A 22,941-nucleotide genomic window follows, 5' to 3' on the forward strand; every position below is an offset into this window, starting at 1 on the left:
CAGTAGTCTAGTCTCAGTGTTACTGTGGCATGAGATCTTATTCAGTAACATCACACATTATTGTAAGCTTTTGTGTTCTGTATGCTATATGGTGGATTCAAAGCAGGCAATTTTGAGCCGTTTGGGTTCCTATAAACTTTTCTTCCAGCTCTAGTTCCTTGTGATGTTGTAACTAAGCTGTGTTTTAAATGCCTGCTTGATTTTTTACTGTTCTTCTGAACTCCTTTAAAAAAAACAAAACCCCACACTCACTGGGAAGAAGGATGGGATTTTTTTGGGAAAGAGAACAACCCACAGGCAGTGTGGATTTCTTCTGTAAGTGCAAGGGGAATGCACACCAAAGAAGGCTTTCACTAGAAACTGGCTGACCCTGTACTTAAAAGGCTCTGGTCTGGGCATATTGAAGAATTTAATGTCAACCAGTTTGCCTCCTGGGATTGATAAGGTGAGGGATTTTCATTTTGTCTTGACACAAACAAGGTAAGGAATCCTGAAGAGAAACTATGGGTTCTCCTGACTTTCTGTGGGGTATAGACTTTTGTAATAATTACTCATTGGACCCAATTCCCTACAAGATTTGAGGAACATGGGGGTTACTGAAGGAACTCACCAACAATATCTATCAATCATTGTTCAGAGATTGTACGTGTATTAAGTGCCGTCAAGTCGCTTCTGACTCATGGCAACACTATGAATCAATGTTCTCCAAAATGTCCTATCATTAACAGCCTTTCTCAGGACTGGCCATGGCTTCCTTTATAGAGTCAATCCCATCTCATGTTGAGTTTTCCTCTTTTCTTGCTGCCTTCCACTTTTCCTAGCATTATTGTCTTTTCCAGTGACTCTTGTCGTTTCATAATGTGCCTGAAGTGTGATAGTGTCAGTTTAGTCATTTTAGCTTCTAGGGAAAGTTCAGAGATTAGAATTAGACAAATTTCATGGACAAAAGCAACAATCTGGTGAGGGCATCTCTGCTTATACTGCAGAGCTTTGGGGATATCCTAGCTGACATGTCACACAATTATCTTGTATGTAGAGTTCAGAATGACCCTAAAGGCACCTCTGGTCTAAGTCAAATTTGGAAATTGCACTGGTTCAGGAAATGGCCTTTTTAGCCAGTGAAACTACATCAGTACATGCAACAGAAATTAGGAGGGCATCTGCTAATGCTAGTACTATCCATAGGAAGCTGGAAGAAAGCTCTCAGAATCTGGATCAGCGGAAAACACGGAACGGATCCTCTTCAACATATGCAGATAAACCATTCCAACTCATGTTCAGGCTGTAGGTGGTCGCCCTGATGCTCTATCTACAGATTCAAGGATATGCAATGCATATTGTGTAGAAAGAAAGGTCACATTGACATTGAGCCACTTTTCCATTCAAAGTCCACTTTTATAAAGCCAAGAAACTGCAATGGGGATTTACAGCACCTGGCATCCTGTAAACCTTTGAACACATGAACAAATGAAGCTGCCTTATACTGAATCAAACCCTTGGTCCATCAAAATCAGTATTGTGTACTTAGACTGGCAGCTGCTCTCCAGGGTCTCAGGCTGGGGTCTTTCACCTCACCTACTTATCTAGTCCCTTTAACTGGAGATGCCGGAGATTTAACCTGGAACCCTCAGCATGCCAAGCAGAGGCTCTACAACTGAGCCACAGCCCCTCACTATCACTTTCTATCACAACCTATAAAGGAGCATTTGGGGATAAGCACAATCCATCTGGTATTTCTGTTACTCCAGGAATCTTCCAACTCTTAATGGAAACCCAGTTTCCAGAATTTCTGTAGTTGTACCATATTGCAACAGTATCTTATCCTGACAACAGAAGATGAACTTCCTGAAAAGCTCCAGAAACACTCACACCATTTCAATAAATTGGACATCCAAGTTAAAAAGAGGAATGTGAAACTTGAAACAAATTGACAGAGAAGGACTTACTTGATTTTAGGAGAAAAGAAATTCCAGTTACAGTTATCTCTGTAATTTCACATTCAAAATTACAAAGATTACAAAGCTGTTCTAAGAATTTTTTGCAAGGATTAGCCAAACCCTCAGTTATGTCACCATGTATGCAATACTAGCACCACTTGTTTATTGCCTATGATTACACATTGATCTATAAAGCAGGAATAACTAAAGCTAATGCTGATGGTCTGAGCTACTTGCTATTGCAGATTCCAGATTATGACGGGCTGCCACCAATGGAAGTTATGATGGGGGAGGCCTCCTAGAGCTACCTCTCCAGGATGATCAAATTACAAGACTCCGAGTCAAAATGGCATGAGGTGATCCCAGTCCCATCACAACCATCTGCTGCAACACTCACAGCCCTGTGCCAATTATTTGTGACATAGATATGGATACACTTGTTTTTGGCTGGGTCTGCATTTATCTCATCTGAGTCCAAGGAACTGGCAGGCAGAAACCTCATCCAAGTTGTCCCAGTTGCACCAGGCTAACCCCATGCCAACTGCCAAGCTGAACCCCTGGTGCAGGCAACCAAGGATGCCATAAAATGAATTGCTGGAGGAGACTACACAACAAGACTTGCCAGGTTTCCCAGTGCCCAGCATGCCAGTCCTTGCCCAACAAGCTCCTCTGAGCTGCTGAAGACTAGCCTCCACTCTGACTTAGCTGAGGGCTTCCTAGGTAAACAGGAATATACATCTTGTTTTTTTCTTCACCTGCTTTTTGTGTATTTATCTACATAAATACATAAACTACATACATCCATTTAACTGCATGACTATATAAACTAGAATTTTGCTAGGAATGATGGACCTGGATCAACATGGGCTCCTTCCACTATTGTTGAGTACATGATCCTGAGTCCTGGTGGCCTGATGTGGCACCACTACATTGATCAGCTGAGGAAGCATTTAGCTCAGAGTGACATGATAGCAGCAGGCTAATCTTAAACACTTCAGTTACAGATATTAGTTGCTCCTGTACATCACATGAAGATCTGCTAGCTAGAGAAACCCAGTGAAAAGAGTAGTAATTCATCCTTGCCCACAACAACTGTTGAAGTACAGCAACTGTGAATGTCTGCCATTGTCAGGGAAGTGCAGAGACAACACCACAAGAGATTATCCTCTGAGTTGTGTTTCAAGGGCCTGCTTGGTTTTAGCCAGTTCTACTGACTCCACCACAATATTTTCTTCCATATTGTTTGCCATTGTGTGAGAGAAGAACTACATAGGATCTGAGAGGAGAGGAAAGTAAATGAATGTATTGGAAATGTCCCCCCCTAACTACAAACAAGTAGTCACTACAATAATTCCCACACAGATCTTAGCCCCATCTGCAAGCTGTGCAACCAAAGGACAAAGACCGTGATGAACAAACCTGGAAATTAAAGGTCAGGAATTACTTTGGCTACAGAAAGGGGAGCAGTAATAAGTACATATGTGGCTGTAGCTCATCATTGTGGCCACATTTCCATAAATGATCTCACCATTTGGTAGGCATTTGATAGTGGTAAAATGCAGCATCCTGACACAATGAGCAGCGTAAATATAGGCCTTTGCTTTTAAAGGTATTTTGCATTCGGCTTGCCCTACAGTGAAAAAAGTCCCCATGCAGAGTTTTGAGAATTCAGATGGGGGAAAATGTTCATCTAGAGAACGGCAAATCCAAAGCAAAACCTCCCATGCGTTTTCGGCCAAAGTTAATTATTGTTCCTTACTCAGCCACGTGGTGGCAGCATTGGCAAACACACTAGTTGGAATTGTGTCCTGCAGTGAAAAAAACTTGAAGCTGCGAATACAGAAAGCTATAGCAACTGCAGAGGCTGCTCGTTTTTATCAGAAATAGAGAGGGAATATTCACAGAGGTAAACAAGCCTACAGAGCAAAACTCAATTCCTTAACAGTGGAGATATTCACTGAATGAATATCAGAAGATCTCCATTTTAACAAGGGAATTTATCTGACTTGGAAGTGGCTGGCACCATGGAGGATAGCTTCAGGATCAGACAAGGTCTGTACCTTTTGTTCTTCCTCTCTCTGTCTGGAGTGGTGTGTGTCTCCATTCATTATTCTTTGCCTGAAGAGAAGAAAAGTGGGTCTCTGGTTGCTAACGTGCTGAAGGATTTGAAACTGGGACCAGGGGAGCTCTCTGCTCGCAGAGCCCAGCTGGTTTCCAAAAGCAATAAGCAATATTTCCATCTGGATACCCGTTCTGGGAATCTGTTTGTAAATGACAAAATAGACAGAGAAGCTTTGTGTGGCCAGACTGACCCTTGCTTACTTCTTTCTAAAATTGCACTGGAAAAACCTTTAGAGACCATCAGTATAGAAGTGAAGATAGAAGATGTGAATGATAACTCTCCAAAGTTTTCTAAAAACGAATTTAATCTTGAAATTCCTGAGAATGTCCCTACAAATACCCGATTTCCTTTGGAATCTGCCCAAGATACAGACTTGGATGAAAACAGTATTCAGAACTACACACTGAGTCCCAATGGGAATTTCAGATTGGATGTACAAAATGATGAGTTTGGGAGCAGATATGTGGATCTTGTTTTGGAGAAGTCACTAGACAGGGAGGAGAAGGCAAAGTTTGGGCTGACTCTCACAGCTGTTGATGGCGGGGTGCCACAGAGAACAGGCACAGTTCAAATAAATATTAATGTTCTGGACAACAATGACAACTTTCCTCAGTTTACGCAACCTGAATATAAAGTGAAACTTAAGGAAAACAGTCCTCGTGGTACTCTAGTGGCTAAAGTGGAAGCCAGAGATTTGGATTTTGGTACAAATGCACAGATCTCTTATTCATTCTATCGAGTGCCTGAGAAAATAAGCCACTTGTTCCACTTGCATGAAAGCACTGGAGAAATCACCATTTTGGGTCCAATTGACTATGAAAAAGAAACCAATTATTATATGAACATCAAGGCAACAGATGGAGGTGGTCTTTCAGGCCACTGCAAGGTCCTGGTGGGAATTGAGGATGAGAACGACAATGCACCTGAGATATCGGTCATATCCATCTCCAGCAGTGTACAAGAAGATTCTCCCCTGGACACAGTGGTGGCGCTTTTCAGTGTCACAGACCAAGACTCTGGGGAGAACAGCAGAACTTCATGTTCTGTGGAAACAAACCTCCCCTTTGTGTTAAAAGACGCTGGGAGTAACAATTACCAGCTTGTGATCCAAAGTCATTTGGACAGAGAGAAAGTCCCTGAGTATAACATCACCATCACAGCTACTGATAGGGGCTCTCCCAGGCTCACTACAAAAAGAACAATTAGGGTTTTAATCTCAGACATCAATGACAACTCTCCAGTGTTTGAGAAGGCAAAGTATGAAATGCAGTTGTGGGAAAACAATATTCCGGGCTTGCTGATGGGTTCGGTCCATGCTGTTGATCTGGACGTGGAGCAGAATGCCCAGGTGACCTATTCTCTTGTGCCTGGAAATGCAAGCGGTGCTCCTGTGGCCTCTTATGTTTCCATCAACTCTGAGAATGGGAATCTGTATGTCCTGAGATCTCTGGATTATGAGCAGATCAAGGAATTCCAGGTGACAGTGAGGGCTTCAGATGGGGGTTCTCCTCCACTGAGCTCAGAAGTTGTTGTTCGAGTTGTCATCCTGGATGAAAACGATAATGCTCCCTTCTTCCTCTACCCCCTTCAGAACAGCACCTCCCCCTGCAATGACCTGGTCCCCAAGTCTGTGGAGGCTGGTTACCTGGTGGCCAAGGTGGTGGCTGTGGATGGGGATTCGGGTCAGAACTCTTGGCTGTCCTATGAACTGCTTAAAGCCACGGACCCTGGTCTTTTCAGCATAGGAGCCCAGAATGGAGAAGTGAAAACCAGGAGACCACTGACAGAGCGAGACACAAACAAGCAGAGACTGATTATCCTGGTCAGAGACAATGGCCATCCTCCCCAGACCAGCACTGCTACGCTGAATATACTTCCAGTGGATGGCTTTTCAGATCCTTATCTGAATATTGCAAGTGTCAGTCATGAAACCAGTGAAGAAGACGGCTCCTTGACGATGTACCTGGTGATCTGCTTGGCTGCGGTGTCCTTTGTGTTCCTGATCTGCATCATTTTGTTTGTTGTCATCAAGATGCACAAGAAAGAGTCTAGTTTTATCACTGCCCTTCCTCAATTCCCACCTGTCCTACCTGAGATTCCAGAAACTGGTGTCGATTCTCAGAGTGGATCACTTTCCCGGACTTACCACTATGATGTTTGCTTAACCGGAGGATCTCTAAGCAGTGAGTTTAGATTCCTTAGGCCTCTCATCCCTGTTTTTTCCATGGGAGACCCAAACCTCTCTGAGAATCACAGGATTTCTTCTGTCTCTCAAGAGACTCCTGAACAGGTGGATGGAAGAAAACCACGTGAACATGTAAGTGATTCGCTCTTCTTAATTACCATCATAGTCTAAGGCTCTAAGCAAATTTTATCAGTGTTGTAATTTAATGTTTTTTGCTATTCTGTTGTTTAATTATCTCCAACCCTCTCTTTTTTTTCTGTGTATTGGTTCTTGAATGGTTGTTAAATAGCTGCAGTGTTTCAAATCAGCATGTGAAATACAGCCCCGCTCCTCCAATTACTTTCTTATGCTCTTTGTTTTCCCAGTTGCTTTCCCTATTAGGTTTCCTCCCTCACTTTAAGAACACAGATCTGCTACACCTGATACTCATGTCAGGTTTTTCTCTGACATCGATTCACAACCACTCTTTACGTGGCTCATCCTTCTACCTTCTAATGTGTCTCCAGTCTCTCTGTCCACTCTCCTAGTTCACATGAACAAAAACTGGAGGGAAGGTGCTCCAGGGGCTTTAAAGATAAAGATAAGAAAATGATTACAACAGAACTGGAGGAGGGGCTGAGAGCTACTTTTAATGACTTGAATGATGGGTCACTCCTGAGGGACCTTCTGATGACCCCCGATATAGGACACACCCCAATTATCAAGTCTTGAGGTTACCAAGGGAAGCATTTCCAGAACTTCACAATTCCATTCACCAGCCCTCCAGGGCCAAGTAATTCTCTGGCAACCCGTGAGAGATTTGGAGGTGGCGACATGGTGAGGCATGATGTTTTGTGCTCCACTATGTAAATTCCGGTGAAAAACATAGGTCATTTTTTCACGGAGGTTTGGCACGGTTTTGCCTTTGTTTTGCCCTGCTTCAAATTTTTGATTTTTCATGAACGCTTCGAGTTTTAGCAGAAAAACCGCGTCAACTCCACGTCTTCTCAAACCTGTGTTGTTTCGTTCTTTGTGGTTGCTACACGTTTTTTTTTTCACTCCATGAAAAAAGTTCCTGGGTTCGGACCAATTGTCCCTGCCCATGTGGGCTAATTTCTCCTCCCCTGTGAACGGCGATTGGCTGGGAGAGTTTCAAGCCCGGGGGACAGCCTCCCTCCAAGGCAGGACAGATCTCCCTCCTGCAAATCCAAGCCAAAACTCCAGTCACCCTTCTGAAGAGGGGCAGCCAGTCTGCTCTGGGTCTTCCTTCTGCCGGTGCGATCCTGTGTGTGTGAGTTGGGGGAGAGGGTATCCTGAGAGTGGCAAATCCAAGCCAAAACTCCCATCACCCTTCTGAAGTGGGGCAGCCAGTCTGCTCTGGGTCTCCCTCCTGCCGGTGTGATCCTCTGTGTGTGTGTTGGGGGGGCATCCTAAGAGTGGCAAATCAAAGCCAAAACTCCCATCACCCTCCTGAAGAGGGGCAGCCAGTCTGCTCTGGGTCTCCCTTCTCTATCTGGATAGAAGTTCCTGGCAATGGATGGACGGAGCTCTACGGGGGGTGGGCACAGTGATGACGGTCTGTCGAAGTCTGGGAAAGGGTGGTGGTGGCCAAGTACAGGGGGTGGGAGGGAACGGGGAGCATGGTAAATAGAAAGGTTATATAAGGAAACTGGAGGGACTGGTGCTTTTTTTGGCTGGGGTTGTGTCCACAGAGGTGAACTGCACTGGGTAATCCGCTGGGCGGAGTTGGGGCAGAGTTGGGGGTGGGCATAAACCATGAGCTTTTCAGAAGGGGACAGACCAAACTGTTGAGGAATACTGCTTGCTTTGTTCCTATGAAAAACCAAAACTACCTCTGGATTGACGGGGATATAAAAATATGAATTTAAATCGCACCCATGAAAAATAAATTTAAATCGCTTTTTTTTTTGCTCCGCGGCAAGAGAGCATCAAAATCTTCCGTGAAAAGTGGGCCATAGAGTTTCAAAGATTCCTAGAGCTACCTTATGTCACTTCTGGGTTTTCCCACAGGATGCTGACATTTCCCCCCCTCCCCATTTTTCTCCTGCCATTGCTTATAGCGGTTGTGGATAATGACAGCTGCAAGCAGGGAGGCCTCCTGCCATAACAGGTGACCAGGCAGCCATTCACAGATCCCATCCATGGCATTCTCAGCAAATTGAGAAGCAGACACAACAGAAGTACCTCAGAATGCTTCACTGAGACCCCTGTGTCTTATATTCTCCAAAGCCCTTGCAAAGGAAAATAACTCCACCTGTCTTCCAAGCCTTCTATATATTCCAGAAGAATTAGTGGTGGGGAGAGCATTTATGGTGACCACAAAGAAAGGGTGGCTTGTGTGCCAAGCCAATATTTGTGAACATCTGTGAATAATGGTGACTTTCAGTGCAATCCTAAAGAGAGTTACTCCCATCTAAGTCCATTCATTGCAATTGGCTTAAATTGGAGTAACTCTGATTAAGATTGCACTGTGTGCCTTTGTTTCCAAAAAAACAGGCACATTAAGCATGGAAAACACAGGTGGAAAAGGGCTCCAACTGAGAATCACAGGCAAGAATGGAACTATTACAAAGTAGTGCCACTATTCTTTGAACCTCAATCATGCACACACACAAAATGCCATGGTCATAGGATCTAAAAACTTCTATGAGTGTCAACACTTGATGGCAGTTATTCACCAGAGAAATCAAATAACATTTTTTTTGGTCTCAAAATAAAAGTCTGAAGTGAAACTGTAATGGATTAGAATAATCAGCTTCTTCTGATAGTTACCACCAGTTTCATCCTCTTGCTAAAGTATGGTAGATTTAAGACAGACAGGCTGTGATGAAAATTTCTTATGTGGACCTCACCATTGTTTCCTTAAGAGGCTGGGGAACAATCCACTTTCTCAGTGGTTCAGGTTCAGGTTTATTGCATTTGGCCAAAGGCCGTTACAAGAACTGATAAAAATCCATATAACAATCATTGATAAAAGTTACATATATAAAAATTTCTCTAACCCTCCAGAACTTATCAAAATACTGGAGAAGGACTTAGAACGTTCTTTAAAAATGTATATGGGAATACTGCTATATTGAAATTCTATCACACTAAAGGGGGCTTTTTGATAGATCCAGCAATAAAAGTATTCCAGAGCAAGGTGAGTGTGCAACTTTTATATGGCGAGGTATGGGGATGGAGTGATGCTGTTGTAGCTAATTTGGAGAGAATCCAAAATCTCCACTCTCTCAATGAGTTGTTAATAATTGCCCTAACGTTCTCATCAAATCTCTTGTGGGAGAAAACAACCAGCCAGGCAAAGCAAGGACCAACAGCCCATTCCTGAGCCTTCAGCGGCTGGGGATGGCGTGGTCAAGGCACCAATGCAGCGCCTCCAAAGCCATTCTCTGGCCGCTGAAAGGCTTTTTCAAAAAGCCTTTTATAGGCTTTTACATTTTTTTAAAATAAATTTTTATTGGTTTTATATCTTTTCCATTAGGCAAGCAACAATTTAAAAATATAACATTTATATGTCTGGGTATGTTGCTATCATTCTAAATACATGATAATAAAAATAAAAAAGAAAAGAAAGAAAAGAAATTTTGACTTCCCCTTCACCTCCGTCTGCCTCTTGATAAAATGGTTAAATTCCGTCATGATAAGTTCTGATCCTAATTATTTCCACTGAAACCACAACATTTTCACTCCTAAACTATATAATCTATTCAATATTAATTATTAACATTAATATTATCACCTGGATCAGATTAATAAGTAATCTTCCATTTTCCCCAGTCCTAATTCATGTTTACAGTATTTCAACCAAACCTCCCACTCCCCCATAAATTGCTCATTGTCCTTTTGATTTAAAGTGGCTGTAAGTTTCGCCATTTCCACCAGTTCAAACATTTTTATAATCCAGTCTATAGGCTTTTATATTTTTTAATGGGATATTTTGCCCCATTGAAAACAGCGAGGCTATATATTCAGTATAGGAAACTAGTACAGAACCAGAACTCAGAAGTGTCTGATTTTACCAGCAGATTTCTGTGTAAATATGACATAACAATCACACACACATTTGTATATATGAGGGCTGTGACTGATTCCCTATTCACCTAGAAAATGTCTACCAGATGGAACTGCTCTGGCACAATATTGGGAAAGAATAAAAAAGCTTCACTGAAATCATGTACATTAGAGGTGCCACTAACTTTGTGGCAAATACGTGACTGGGGAAGATACCATTTTCAACAGCCACAATGAGTTGTGAGCCAAACCCTGAATCTCCTTGCCTTGCTGCCATTCAACTTGAGCAGCTGCTGGACAGCTTTGCGGCTGTACAGCAGCCGTGGTGCTGGTGTTTCATTTCCTTCTGTCTTGCAGCCACTTGTTCATCTGCGCAGTAGGTGAAATTGATCCTGTCCCCAAGGATCACAGATGGTTGGTCTTGTAATTCTGTAATGTGGTGGCAAGGACTGTGACTTCCAAAAGTCATTGCAAAAAACAGCATGGATGAGATAATGACAATGAACATAGAACACTAAGACTTGGTGGGGTGGGGATCACACACAGTGAAATTCTTCATTAAGGGATGTAATATTACCTCATGAAATTTCTTATAACATTCAGCTGTTAACCCATCACATTTGTTATTTTTTCTGATTTTCAATAGCTCTGTTTACCTCTTTGATTGTAATTGCTTGATTTAAATTAGCTCAGTCATCATCTAATAAAGGTTTTATTTTGCTTTTTTTTTGGAAAACCTCCTTCATGTTAGACAGTTCAGGATTACCAGATGAATATAAATTACTATAAAAATCCCTAAATACTTCACAAGCCTTTTTATCAGTTACTGGGGATGCCTGTAGTCTCTGAGAAAAAAACAGGCGGTATAGCCCGTTCCTTATTCTCATTCATGATCTTATCAGTCTTATTACCTTTTTCAAAGTACTTTGGCTTAGCAAATCATATAGCTTGACTAGCTTAGTGTACTTTGATCATTTCCAGTTGGTTTTTACAAACTTTAACCAGTTTATATTTAATGTCTGTACTTAGTGTTTTCTTATGCTTTTTATTCTAACTGCTGAATTGAATTAATTAAATCGTCCCTTAATTTATTACATTTCCTCTTTTCAAACATTTCTTGGTGAAATATAATTCTTTGCCAGAAGGCTTCACTTGAGTCTCAAACAGATTTCCAACTGAAATAAAAATATATTATTAAGGACATTAAACTCTTTAAGTTACTTTATTTGTTTATATATTTCATCTTGTTTCAGTGACTTGGTATTTAATCCCCATATATGTTGAACCAATGTCCCCTTTATTTCCTCTAGTTCTACTAATCATCTCTCTAAATGTACTAATTTATCTTTCAACTCCCTTTTAGTGTCATCAATTTTCTACAGAAATTATGTTCAAAAGCAGAAAATTGCTGTTGTAACATATCAGATTTTGTATTCTTCTTAGTATGTCCTGTGTTCATTAGACTGAGATGACAAGAAATTAAGTTCTCACTCATAAAAATATTGCATCACATGTTTGCCATTCTATTTGGTATAATAGCATACACAGAAGTAATAACAGTAACACAAACAAAAGGAGGACAAGAGGAAGAAGAAGAGAGTAGAAAAAATAAGACAAACAGGGAGGGTCCTCGCCCTTGATGTGGTGCCCTTCTAGGTTTGCCAAACTCCAGGTGGTGGCTGGAGATCTCCTGCTAGTACAACTGATCTCCAGGCGACAGAGACAAGTTCCCCTGGAGATAATGGCCGCTTTGGCAATTGGACTCTATGCCGTTGAAGTTCCTCCCCTCTCCAAACCCCACCCTCCTCAGGGTCCATCCCCAAAATCTACAGGTATTTCTCAACCCAGGCAAGACTTGGCCATTACACCAGTTATGAGCTCAATTCCAAGTGCTGGCCATTACTTTAAAAAAATTACAGAGTCTGAGACCAGAATATTTAATGTACTGGAAGTAGCTCATCAGTTAAAATCAACACCAGTGACTCTGATCTGTGATCCCAAGGAAAAGGTATTTTCTGTAGTGCCACCTCAATTATAGAATTTCTTCCCTAAAACATTCTGTTGATTTCTTCTTCTTCTTCTTCTTCTTCTTCTTCTTCTCTTGTTATACAAATAAGTAATTTATTCTCCTGGCACTCTATTTATTACTATTACTGGTGGTTTTATGTTCAACACGAAGGGCTTTTAAACTGCTAGTTTTATTGGTAATTTTAGTGCAGCCGGATTGTTAATAGTAGGTTGCTTTTTAATTTATTATTTAATTTGCAGATTACCTCAGAAATTGATTTTACAAAGAGTAAAGGATGTACTTTAATGCATCACAAAGCCTGTGATGTGTATTTTCTAGTATTATTTTCCTCTTCTTTGGGAGCTTTTTTTCCCCCTGAGCTATTCTAGCTGTTCGACATGAGCATTATAACGGGAGCAAAAAAATGCTTTGCTTACAGTATGGCAGTAGACCGGGTGGGACATTTTGTCTAACTCTCCTCCTCCTAGAAAGCCCTCCACCTGGCACATTCTTGGAGAGAGGTAAAAGGATTTGTTTGTATTCTCTGTAAGATGGGAAGGGCTGACTTGGTTGTGGGAGCAGCCAAAGAACCAGAGGCTGGTCTTGGTTTGCTCAGTTCTCCCCCTCTTGCAGTAGGCAGGCCCCTGTCTGTTCTGTAGAACAGAGGGGCTATTGGGAAAATGCAGTCATGCACCCATCTATAAACCCTATACGTTACGATTAGAGTTGCCAGGTCCCCCTTCTCCATTGGAGGTTTTTGGGGGCGGGGCTGGGGTGATCGCACATGCGCATGGCTGCATGCAACGCAATCACATCACCTCTGGGTCTACCCCCGGAAGCGCCGCATCACCGCAGCCACTTTAGCACTCAATCCCCAAAACGCACGGGTTAAGCCCATGTCTTCTTAAGCACGGGCTTGTTGTATGAAGCATTTAATATTCCTCAAACATGTCTGCTGGTGGGGAAGTCGGTTGCACTAGGAAATAAAACTTGGTTCCATAAGCACAGACATGAGTTACTGGTTGATACAGAGAACCTTCCTTCCTCAACGGGAGCCTTACCTCGCCCATATATGAGGTTAATGGTCATGACGTAATAAAATATATTGAACACACACACATATGGGGAAAAGATGAAGTTTCAGCTGCCCAACAAGCATGTTGGGGTAGAACTCTACACCTACAGCTGAAGACAGAGACGCACATCCCATTCTAACATTTTTCTAACCAGCATTGTCTTGAATCAGTTGTCCATTGCCAGGGAAAGTACACTAACAGTTTTTTTGGGGGTGGGGAATGATTAAGGGAGTCCCAAGTGTCTATAGGAGCCAAGTTACTGAAGTGTAAGTTAGGAGAAAGTGCATTATGAAACATTATAAACAATGCAAGCTCTCCTTACACAAGATAGTTGGTGTTGAGTCACAGGAGGAAATTTAGAGGTGTCATATTATTGTTCAAACACAAGGTGGTGCAATTGCCCAACACAAAACACACTTTCGGGGAATGTCGGCTCTCCCACAAAGCTGCCGTCTTCACATAGAAGGAATCTCAAAGAGAAAACAGCCTTCATTGCAGGCAAAGAGTCTGAAATTTCAGCAGAAAAAAGCCACTGCTCTCTGTAACCAAAAGCAAATACAGGAAAAAAGAAAGATTTGCCTTGGAACAAAACACTAGATGATCACTTCCAGCGTCTGATGGACAAAGAACCATCCTGTGAATTGGATGTGCCTTCAGAAGGTTGAAACAATGGAAATGCATCACAACAGGCAAGTCTGTTATTTTTTCTTGTATCTCTGCATGTTTGGGGCAATATGTGAGTCTTTCCACTATTCAGTGCCTGAGGAAAAGAAAAGTGGGTCTTTGGTGGCTAATGTATTAAAAGACTTGAAAGTAGATGTGAAGGAGCTTTCTGTTCGTAGAGCCCGGCTGGTTTCTGAAGACAGCAAGCAATATTTCCAGCTGGATCCTCACTCTGGGAATGTGATATTAGATGATAGGCTAGACAGAGAAACGCTGTGTGGCCAGAAAGACCCTTGCATCTTACTCTCAGAGATTGTACTGGAAAACCCATTGCAAGTGCACAGAATTGAAGTTCAAATAGAGGATGTGAATGACAATTCCCCCCAGTTCTCTAAAAAGGAATATCTTTTTGAAATACCTGAGCACACTGCAAGCAAAACCCGATTCCCTATGGAGAGTGCTAAAGATGCAGACAGAGGAGAAAATGCTGTCCAGAATTACACGCTTAGTCTTAATAATCATTTTTTGTTGGATGTGCAAAGTCACCCTGATGGAACGAAATCTGCAGAATTAGTATTGGAGAAACAATTAGACCGGGAAGAGGAAGCACGTCTTTTCCTGACCCTGTTGGCTGTTGATGGAGGGAGCCCAAAGAGAACAGGCACTGCACAAATTATCATTGATGTTTTGGATTCAAATGATAATGCTCCTCGTTTTGATAAAAATGTGTACAAAGTGAAAATAATGGAAAACAGCCAACCAGGCTCACTTGTTGCCAAAGTGGAAGCTCATGACCATGATCTTGGTTCTAATGCAGAGATTACTTACTCCTTCAGCCAGGTGCCAGATGACGTACAAAGAGTATTTATGTTAAACAAACATACTGGGGAACTTACTGTTGCAGAGAACATGGATTATGAAATAAATCAAAATTATGCAATAAGCATCAAAGCCGCCGATGGAGGGGGGCTCTCTGATTACTGCAAAGTCATTGTGGAGGTTGAGGACAGGAATGACAATGCCCCAGAGGTAACCCTCACATCCCTCACCAGCCCCTTACCAGAAGATTCTCTCCCTGATACCATTGTGGCCCTCTTCCGTGTCACAGACCGAGACTCTGGAGACAATGGCAGAACTGCCTGCACCACTGAGGCAAACATACCATTCATGTTGAAACCCTCTGTGAATAATTACTACCAACTGGTTACACAGCAAACCCTAGACAGAGAAAAGGAATCGGAGTACAACATCACCATCACAGCCACAGACAGGGGCTCTCCTAGGCTCACTTCAAGGAGAATAATTAATATCCAAATCTCAGATATCAATGACAATGCTCCAGTATTTGAAAAGTCAAAATATGAAATGCAATTACGGGAAAACAATATTCCAGGTCTTCTAATAGGTTTGGTCCAAGCCAAAGACCTGGACATGGAGCAGAATGCCAAAGTGATCTATTCTCTTTTGCCTGGGAAGGTCAGCAGTCAACCTGTGTCCTCTTACGTCTCCATCAACTCTGAAACTGGGAATCTGTATGCCATCCGATCTCTGGACTATGAGCAGGTGAAAGATTTCCAGGTGACCGTGAGGGCTGTGGACAGCGGTTCTCCTCCCTTGAGCTCTGAAGTTATGGTCCGAGTTGTTATTGTAGATGAAAATGATAACGCCCCGTTCATCCTGTATCCTCTTCAGAACGGCACCTCCCCATCCAATGACCTGGTTCCCCGGGTGGCCGAGGCCGGCTACCTGGTCACCAAGGTGGTGGCCGTGGACAGAGATTCCGGACAGAACTCTTGGCTCTCCTATGAGCTCCTGAAGGCCACAGAACCGGGTCTATTCAGTGTGGGGGTCCAGAATGGAGAAGTGAAAACTGTGAGACCAATTAACAAACGAGACAGCTTGAAACAGAAACTTATCATTGGAGTCAGAGACAACGGAAACCCTCCCCAGTCCACCTCTGCAATGCTAAGCATTCTGCTAGTGGATGGCTTCTCTGACCCTTATATGAAAATTGTGGATATCCCAAAGGAGGAAGTGGTGCGGGAGGAAGACCGTAACCTGACTATGTATCTGGTCATATGCTTGGCTGTCATCTCCTTCATTTTTCTGGTTTCTGTGTTGGTGTTTATTGCCATCAAGATTCAGAAAAGGAGGAAGTTCATAGAGAGCTCAGCCCTGAATTTCCCAGGAGGGCCAAATTTCCCAGAGAACTGTGATGCTGATGCTGGATCTCTTTCCCGGGCGTACAACTATGAGGTGTGCTTAGCTGGTGGGTCTCTGAACAGCGAGTTCAGGTTTCTCAGGCCTTTCTTTCCTGTCTTCTCCATGGAGCCTGCTCAGTCTCAGGGGGTTCAAAGGATTTCAAGAGGCTCCCAAGATCTTTCCAGTCATGCAGCAGAAAGTCAGCAGAGGACTGAGGTGAGAGTATAATTGGTATTCCATTGAATGGTTACATATTTTTCATATGGAAATTCCTAATATTTCAATTTCCAATTAAAATCTCTTAGCCATTATCTAGTGGGGGTTTTCAGTAGGCATTAAGTTCAATTGTTCTGTGTCAAAAACATTCTCAATGAGAGGATAAAAGACTATTTTGTTCTTTTTTATTGGAGGGAGACTATTAGCTACATTATTGAGGTATGTTAATCTTGTGGTGTTTTGCAAAATAATAGGTAACAGCAAAAATCTAAGTTTTTTTCTTTTAACTGTATCTGGCTTTGAACTACATTCATTTTCTAATCAAGCAAAAAGTGGTAGAAACTGAAAACATATTTGTGGGAACACAGAGTCTTGCTTTGAAGCTACCATCATGAAAAGTAGATAGAATTGAAAAGAATGGCAGGTTGGTTGAAGAGAGGAAGTACTTTATTCCTATAAACCCAATTCATTTCCTTTGTGCAAAGGTGGCCAGCCAAGACACATCTGAAGTTTTGCATTTTGAGTAGAGTTTATTGACCTGGGAAAGACAGTCACCATCAATGATAGCTTCAAAAATATATAAACTTCATATTTCATTTGCTTTTACTCTGGCATGATGTGCATCTCAATTTCTGATTTGGTGCCTAAAGATAGGACAAATGGATCTCTCGTGAGTGTCCTGAAGACTGAAAACTGGGAATTGAGTTCTGCTTGCAAAGCCCAGCTTGTTTCAATGAGTTTCAAGGAGGATTTCCAGCTTGATAACTGCTGTAAGGATGAAAACAGAGTGATAATTATTGCTTACTGATCTCAGATTAATATTTTGGACAATAATGATAACTTCCTTTAGTTTGCACTATCTGCATATGGAGTGAGGTTACGGGGAAACAGCCCTCAGGCTATTCTGGACTCTGAAAATAGAAGCCAGCGATTGGGATTTGGGTTTAAATGTGGCATTCAGCTACTAGTCCCATTGTGTGTGCTTGAGAAAATAAAAGGACAATCATAAACTCACCATTCCTGAAGGTGGGGGTAGTTAGTTGACGATCAGGAATGGCGCCACTATGCTGCCTCCAGAGAGGCTTCCCAGCCCAACATAAAAATAAAAAACGGATATCATAGTGGCCCGAACTCTGGTGTGAAGGCCCAAACACCGGTCGCGGGTGCTACTGAGGCAGCGCCACCCCAGGATACCAACAGGGCCTTCCCCCGGCATTCCATCGACGTAAAAGCCCACTCCAGCTTCCTGGGAGGCGTCCTGGCGTCCCAGAAGGCATTCCTGGGGTGGGCCAGGGGGAGGAGCTGCCATTAGGCAGATTCCTGTCCCCTTTCGCCCTGTGAACGCTGACGCAGAGAAGAGTGAAGCTGCGCCTGCTTTTTAGCAGGCTTAGCATCCCTTTTCACTATGGGGCGAAAAAGCCCCATTTTTAAAAAAAAGCTGCTAAAAGGCTTTTTTTGGTTTTTCGGCGTGCAGGGAATGGCTTTAGGAGGTGACATGGCTGCACCTCTTCCCTGCCGTTCTCCCACGCCGAATCTCAGGAATGCACTGTGAATATCTGATACCTTTAGATTTCCACCTAGATCCAATTTTTTATTTTATTTACCAATTCAGCTTGTCTATTAATTCTTTAGTGTTCCACACTTTGCCCAACTTGATATCCAACCTTCAAACTATATTCCTTTACTATTGCAACTACTCTTAATAAATGTATCGAAGGGTCTGTCATCATGAAAATGACATCATCTGTTTAAAAGATCTCAGCCATCTTTTGCTGAATACAAATGCATTGTATATTTGGTCCAGATCTGATCTGTATTGTCAAAACATCTGTACATATATCAAACATTCTGTTTCCTGATATTAGAGGAACTATACCAATTCTGTCTTTGGAGTAAGTACACCATAAATTAAATCTATCTAATTTCTAAATCACTGACCAGATTCAACTGTTAATAAAACCTCGCTTAAGAAATTCTACTCAATACTATCAAATGCCTTCTCAGTATCTGTAAATTAGAATTTCTCAGTTAGAATGGAGTAACTTTCCTGATGGACTCAACATTAGCCTCTGCAGACCAAACTGTTTAACAAAAGAAGAAAAGAACTTTTTTTCTGAACTGAATTTCAAATTTATGAATTACATATATTGAGACTTATTTATAAATTCTTGTTTATTTTTTAAATATATGTCAAATAAAATGTCTAGAGGGAGAGAAAACTGGGAGTATCCAAGCCATGTGCTGAGAAATTTTCTTTGGCTCTAGGAGCCAGTCCAAATATTTAGGAGCCAGAGTCATATCTCAGCCTTTAGGGTTCTGTATTCTAATGACCATGTTTCTTTATTATTACTACCATAAAACATCATTCTAGCCGCTTCACAGTTTCTCATAATTTTATTAAAGCTATGACATGAGTGTTGTAGTGTTTAAATAAATATAGAGGTAAGCCTGACTGTCATCACCAACAAAAACCTAACCTTTAACCCTAACCGACATTCTTTTGCATTTCTCATAACTTCATTATTGCTTTTAAAAGCTCAATTTAATTGGAAATTGAAGCCACTATAGAGGCAACTAGTTGAGGAACAGATTGATCAACCACCATTGACTGGTGTAAATGTAAGTTTGCATATAAACATGAAGTGGCAATAAAACATCCTGATGCAAAATGATAAGTTTGAGATGGATCCAACCAACTTAGCTTTTTGGTGGTCAAGTAGAAAAACTGGTTGGATGTAATACTCAGAAGTCCATTTGATATTTTATATTCTTTCCAGGGTAACAGAGTCTGGAGCAGTTCTAGTCCAAGTTTTACTTGTGGCTCTGGATAAGCTAGGTTAGAAAAGCTGCTGTGAAGGAATTTGGTAGGCCTTGTGTTCCTTTCTTTGTTTATTTTGTTTGTTTCTAAAACATGTTCCTAAATGATTAAAGTATCCTACAGGATCCAGCTCTTTGTACTTCCACTAAGAATTGCTGAGATATGCAAAAATAAAACCATTGCTGAAAATACTAGGTGGCACAATGAAATTGTCAAGCTCTCAACTAGTCATTGAGACAAGTGTTCCTATTTTTTTATAGTAATAATTTATTATTAGGTCTATGACCGCAGTCTTGGACCAAGGGAGGAAGAAAGGAAGGGAGGGGAAGACGATGGAGGATGGGGAGCATAATACATAGTATAATACAATCTTAAGTTAACAGTGCTAAAAATTAGGCGTCAGCCCAATAAGTAAAATTCCTAACTAAAATAGACTGGGGGCAAAGCAAACTGACTAAAAGTTGGCAGAGGTAGGCGTTGAGAGTTCTTTCTTCTTAAGAGCAGCCACTCTGGCCAAAAAGCGGGCAACATTTGATGTGGCTGCACCATTAGTTGAGTCGCCAAGCAAAAAAGGCAACACCCAGGCATGTAGAGGGAGGTTCAAGCTGGTGAGGATTGGCGCAATCAGAGCACCTCTATCTTGAGACCAGCGAGGACAGCGAAGCATCAAATGGTCCAACGTTTCAATTTCGCCCGTGATACTGACGGTCCGGAAAAGGTATCCCGGTATATCTGCCCAACATGACCATGGATGGAAAGGCATTTAAATGAGCTAAAAGGAGAGCCCGACGATGTGAAAAGATTGAAACAGTAGAGTGGAACTCTGGAAGCTTCTCTGGTGGGGGGAGTCCGAAGACCAGACCAGAGCAAGTACGTCTGGCCCTCTCAACCGTACTGGCCCAATCTAACTCCTTCAATCTCTTCAAGATTGCCGCTAAATGAGATGGAACCAGGTTGTCAGAGGGAGTAGAGATTGGGAGTCCCAGTACTTTTAGTTTTTCCGCTAACAGATTCAGCCAGGGATTGGGGGCCCGGTCCTTAAGAGTAAGATGGAGAAACCCCACCTGGGACGGGAGATTGTCATCCGGCAACTTAAACCTAAACTTAATTGCTCTCCTCCACGCACGTGCCTCAAGCGAGGTTTGGGCCAATTCCATATGGAGGGCAGGCCCAGCAACACACCTCGGAGTTCCAGTCATTCTCCTGAGAAAATTGTTCAAAAGCCAGTCTAGCTTCTCACCCACGCCGGAAATCCAAATGTCTGCTCCATACAGAATCTGGGAAACCACCTTCGCATTAAAGACATCGATGGCAGACGGGATGTGCTTGGCCCCCTTGGTTTGAAAAAACCTCTCTACCATTACAGTGGTGGATCTTGCTGTCTTCTTCACATGGTCCAGATGGGCAGACCAAGATTGATTGTAACTGAAGACAATGCCCAAGTAGCGGAAGGTGGAAACCCATTTGAGTTGTCCGTTTTTGACCTTGAAAAACTGGGAGCCTCTTCTCTTGGTGGCAGAAAAGCGAAGCACCTTTGACTTGGCGTAATTCTCAGTGAGTACTTCTTGATCACAATATTCCAAGAAGAGATTGATAGTGGACCTCAGCCCCACTTCTGATGTCACCAACAAAACCGCATCATCCGCATATAATAAAAGTGGTATGGGCTGACCGGCCAGATACGGGGTGTGTTTTGCTCCCTCTTTGATATGTGGCACCAAATCGTTGATAAAGATGTTAAACAGAGAGGGAGCAAGCAGTCTTACCCCCTTTTGAACTGGGAAAGAATCTGTCAGTGTACCACTGGGATCAACCCGCACTGAGGCAGTTGTTCTAGAGTAAAGGGCCATAATCAAAACCAGGAGTCTGCGGTCTATACTGGTGTTCATCAGTGTCTTCCAAAGTCTATGTCGGGAGATAGAATCAAATGCAGCCCTTAGGTCCATAAAGGCCGCATATAAACATCCCCTCGGGCGACTTGAATACTTAGAGGCAAACTGAAGGAGGGTTAGACAATGGTCTGTGGTAGAGGTACCTCGACGGAAACCACATGGTTCAGGGTGGAGATAGGCCTCTTTGTCAAGCCAATCCTGTAGCCTCTCCAAGAGGAGTGCAGAGTAGATCTTACACAGGTGGCAATAAGACTAATCGGCCTATAATTCCCAAGGTTGCTGGCATCACCGCTTTTGTGGATTGGCACGATTGTAGCTGTCCTCCAAATCTCCGAAATGATAGCTGTTTGGTTAATATCCGAGAAGAAGGGGGCCAAACGAGCAGCCCACCATTCGGGGTTTACAAGAAAAAGCTCCAAGGGAATCAGATCTGGACCCGCTGCTTTTCCTCGCTTCATTAGGTTAAGTTGCTCCAACACGGTCTTTGGGGAGACACGTGGCCAGTCTGGTGTTAAGGCCAGCAATTCCTTAGTTTCCTTCTCCTCCGCTGGGCACTCAGTACATGGGCACTCGGTACATGGCTGAAAAATGTTCCATCCATCTCATTGGGGGAATAGCCATAGATAAATCAAATTGGCGAACTGGTCTAACAAGTTTCCAAAAGGCGTTTCAACGAGAAACCGATGTGGTATAGTGGTTAGCTTTGGGCTATGATCTGGGAGTCCTAGGTTGGAATTCCTATTCTGCCATGGAAGCTTGTTGGGTGACCTTGCAACAATCACATTCTCAGCCTAACCTACCTCACAGGTTTGTTGTGAGGATAAAATGGAGGGGGAAAGAGGAGAACAAAATAAGCCCATTGGTGTTCCACTGAGGGAAAAGGTGAGGGAGGAATGAAGGAAGTAGGAAGTAGGTAAACAAATACCTTTAACATTTTTTATTTCACTGACCGCATGGGTTTCTCCCCCTCAGTTCTGGCCCCTTACTGCTTTGGTTCATACCCTGATTTCCACATGCATTTTTGTGCCTTTAGACTTCACTTCATCTTTTGGTTTCCCCCCTTGGTTTTTTCCTGCTCTTTTGAGACCACTTTTACCCCAATGTTTTTCTGGAAGCTGATTTTGAGCCGGCTTTTCCCTACTGCATAATGTATCTATTGGTTTTCTTTGTCCCATTCACCTTCAGACCACTTTTTAATGATTGGAGTGTTATCATTGTTAAACCTGTCTGTCTCCCCACCGATAAGATGAGTGATTTCAGTTTTTATAAATGGCCCTAAAATACCAACAGAGCAATGATTGGGGTAAAGTGGAAATGCTGTGTACATGTATTGAGATGTAGCTCTTCAGTGCAAGTGTTTATTAACTCTAGAGGTTGAAAAATGCCCCTGTCAGTTACATTCTCTGCTGGATAAGTCTTCTCACTGCCCCTCCTGCTTGCCTTTCCCTTACATTGTTGTATGCATGAAAGATAGACAACCATTTCTGAAGACTCTCAGAAATGACTGCAGGTTGTTAATTTTTAGTTGCCAGATTAGCACCTCATTCCTGAGCCTCCAGGGCAAAAGCCCTTAGGAGGCCAGGAAGGCACTGCACTGGCCCCCCATGCTGGCATCTGGGCAGCCAACGCTGGCATAAGTAGCCCGTACGCCAGCAGGAAGACCCGGACGCTGGTCACGGGCTGCTGCCATGGCAGCACCAGCCTGGGACACCGAAGGAGCCTTCCGCCGGTGTCCGAACACCGGCAAAGGCTGCGCTGGCGACCCGGGAGGCGTTCCCGGGGCATAACGGTGTCCCAGGAGGCGTTCCTGG

General features: G+C 42.8%; 3 protein-coding genes across 5 annotated transcripts in view; all 3 read left to right on the forward strand.

Annotated features, from left to right (window-relative positions):
* The window catches only part of LOC130489117 (protocadherin beta-16-like), a 184,730-nt gene that overhangs the window by 42,007 nt on the left and 119,782 nt on the right, over positions 1-22,941 (forward strand). The window lies entirely within an intron of this gene.
* LOC130489175 (protocadherin beta-16-like) lies at positions 3,962-6,415 on the forward strand. Its single transcript, XM_056862911.1, has one exon. It carries the CDS (start codon positions 3,962-3,964, stop codon positions 6,413-6,415), a length of 2,454 nt encoding a protein of 817 aa, XP_056718889.1.
* LOC130489176 (protocadherin beta-16-like) lies at positions 14,009-16,432 on the forward strand. The gene has a single exon (XM_056862912.1). The coding sequence runs from the start codon at positions 14,009-14,011 to the stop codon at positions 16,430-16,432; it is 2,424 nt and encodes an 807-aa protein (XP_056718890.1).

The sequence above is a fragment of the Euleptes europaea genome, chromosome 17 (assembly GCF_029931775.1).
Source record: "Euleptes europaea isolate rEulEur1 chromosome 17, rEulEur1.hap1, whole genome shotgun sequence".
Classification (NCBI taxonomy): domain Eukaryota; kingdom Metazoa; phylum Chordata; class Lepidosauria; order Squamata; family Sphaerodactylidae; genus Euleptes; species Euleptes europaea.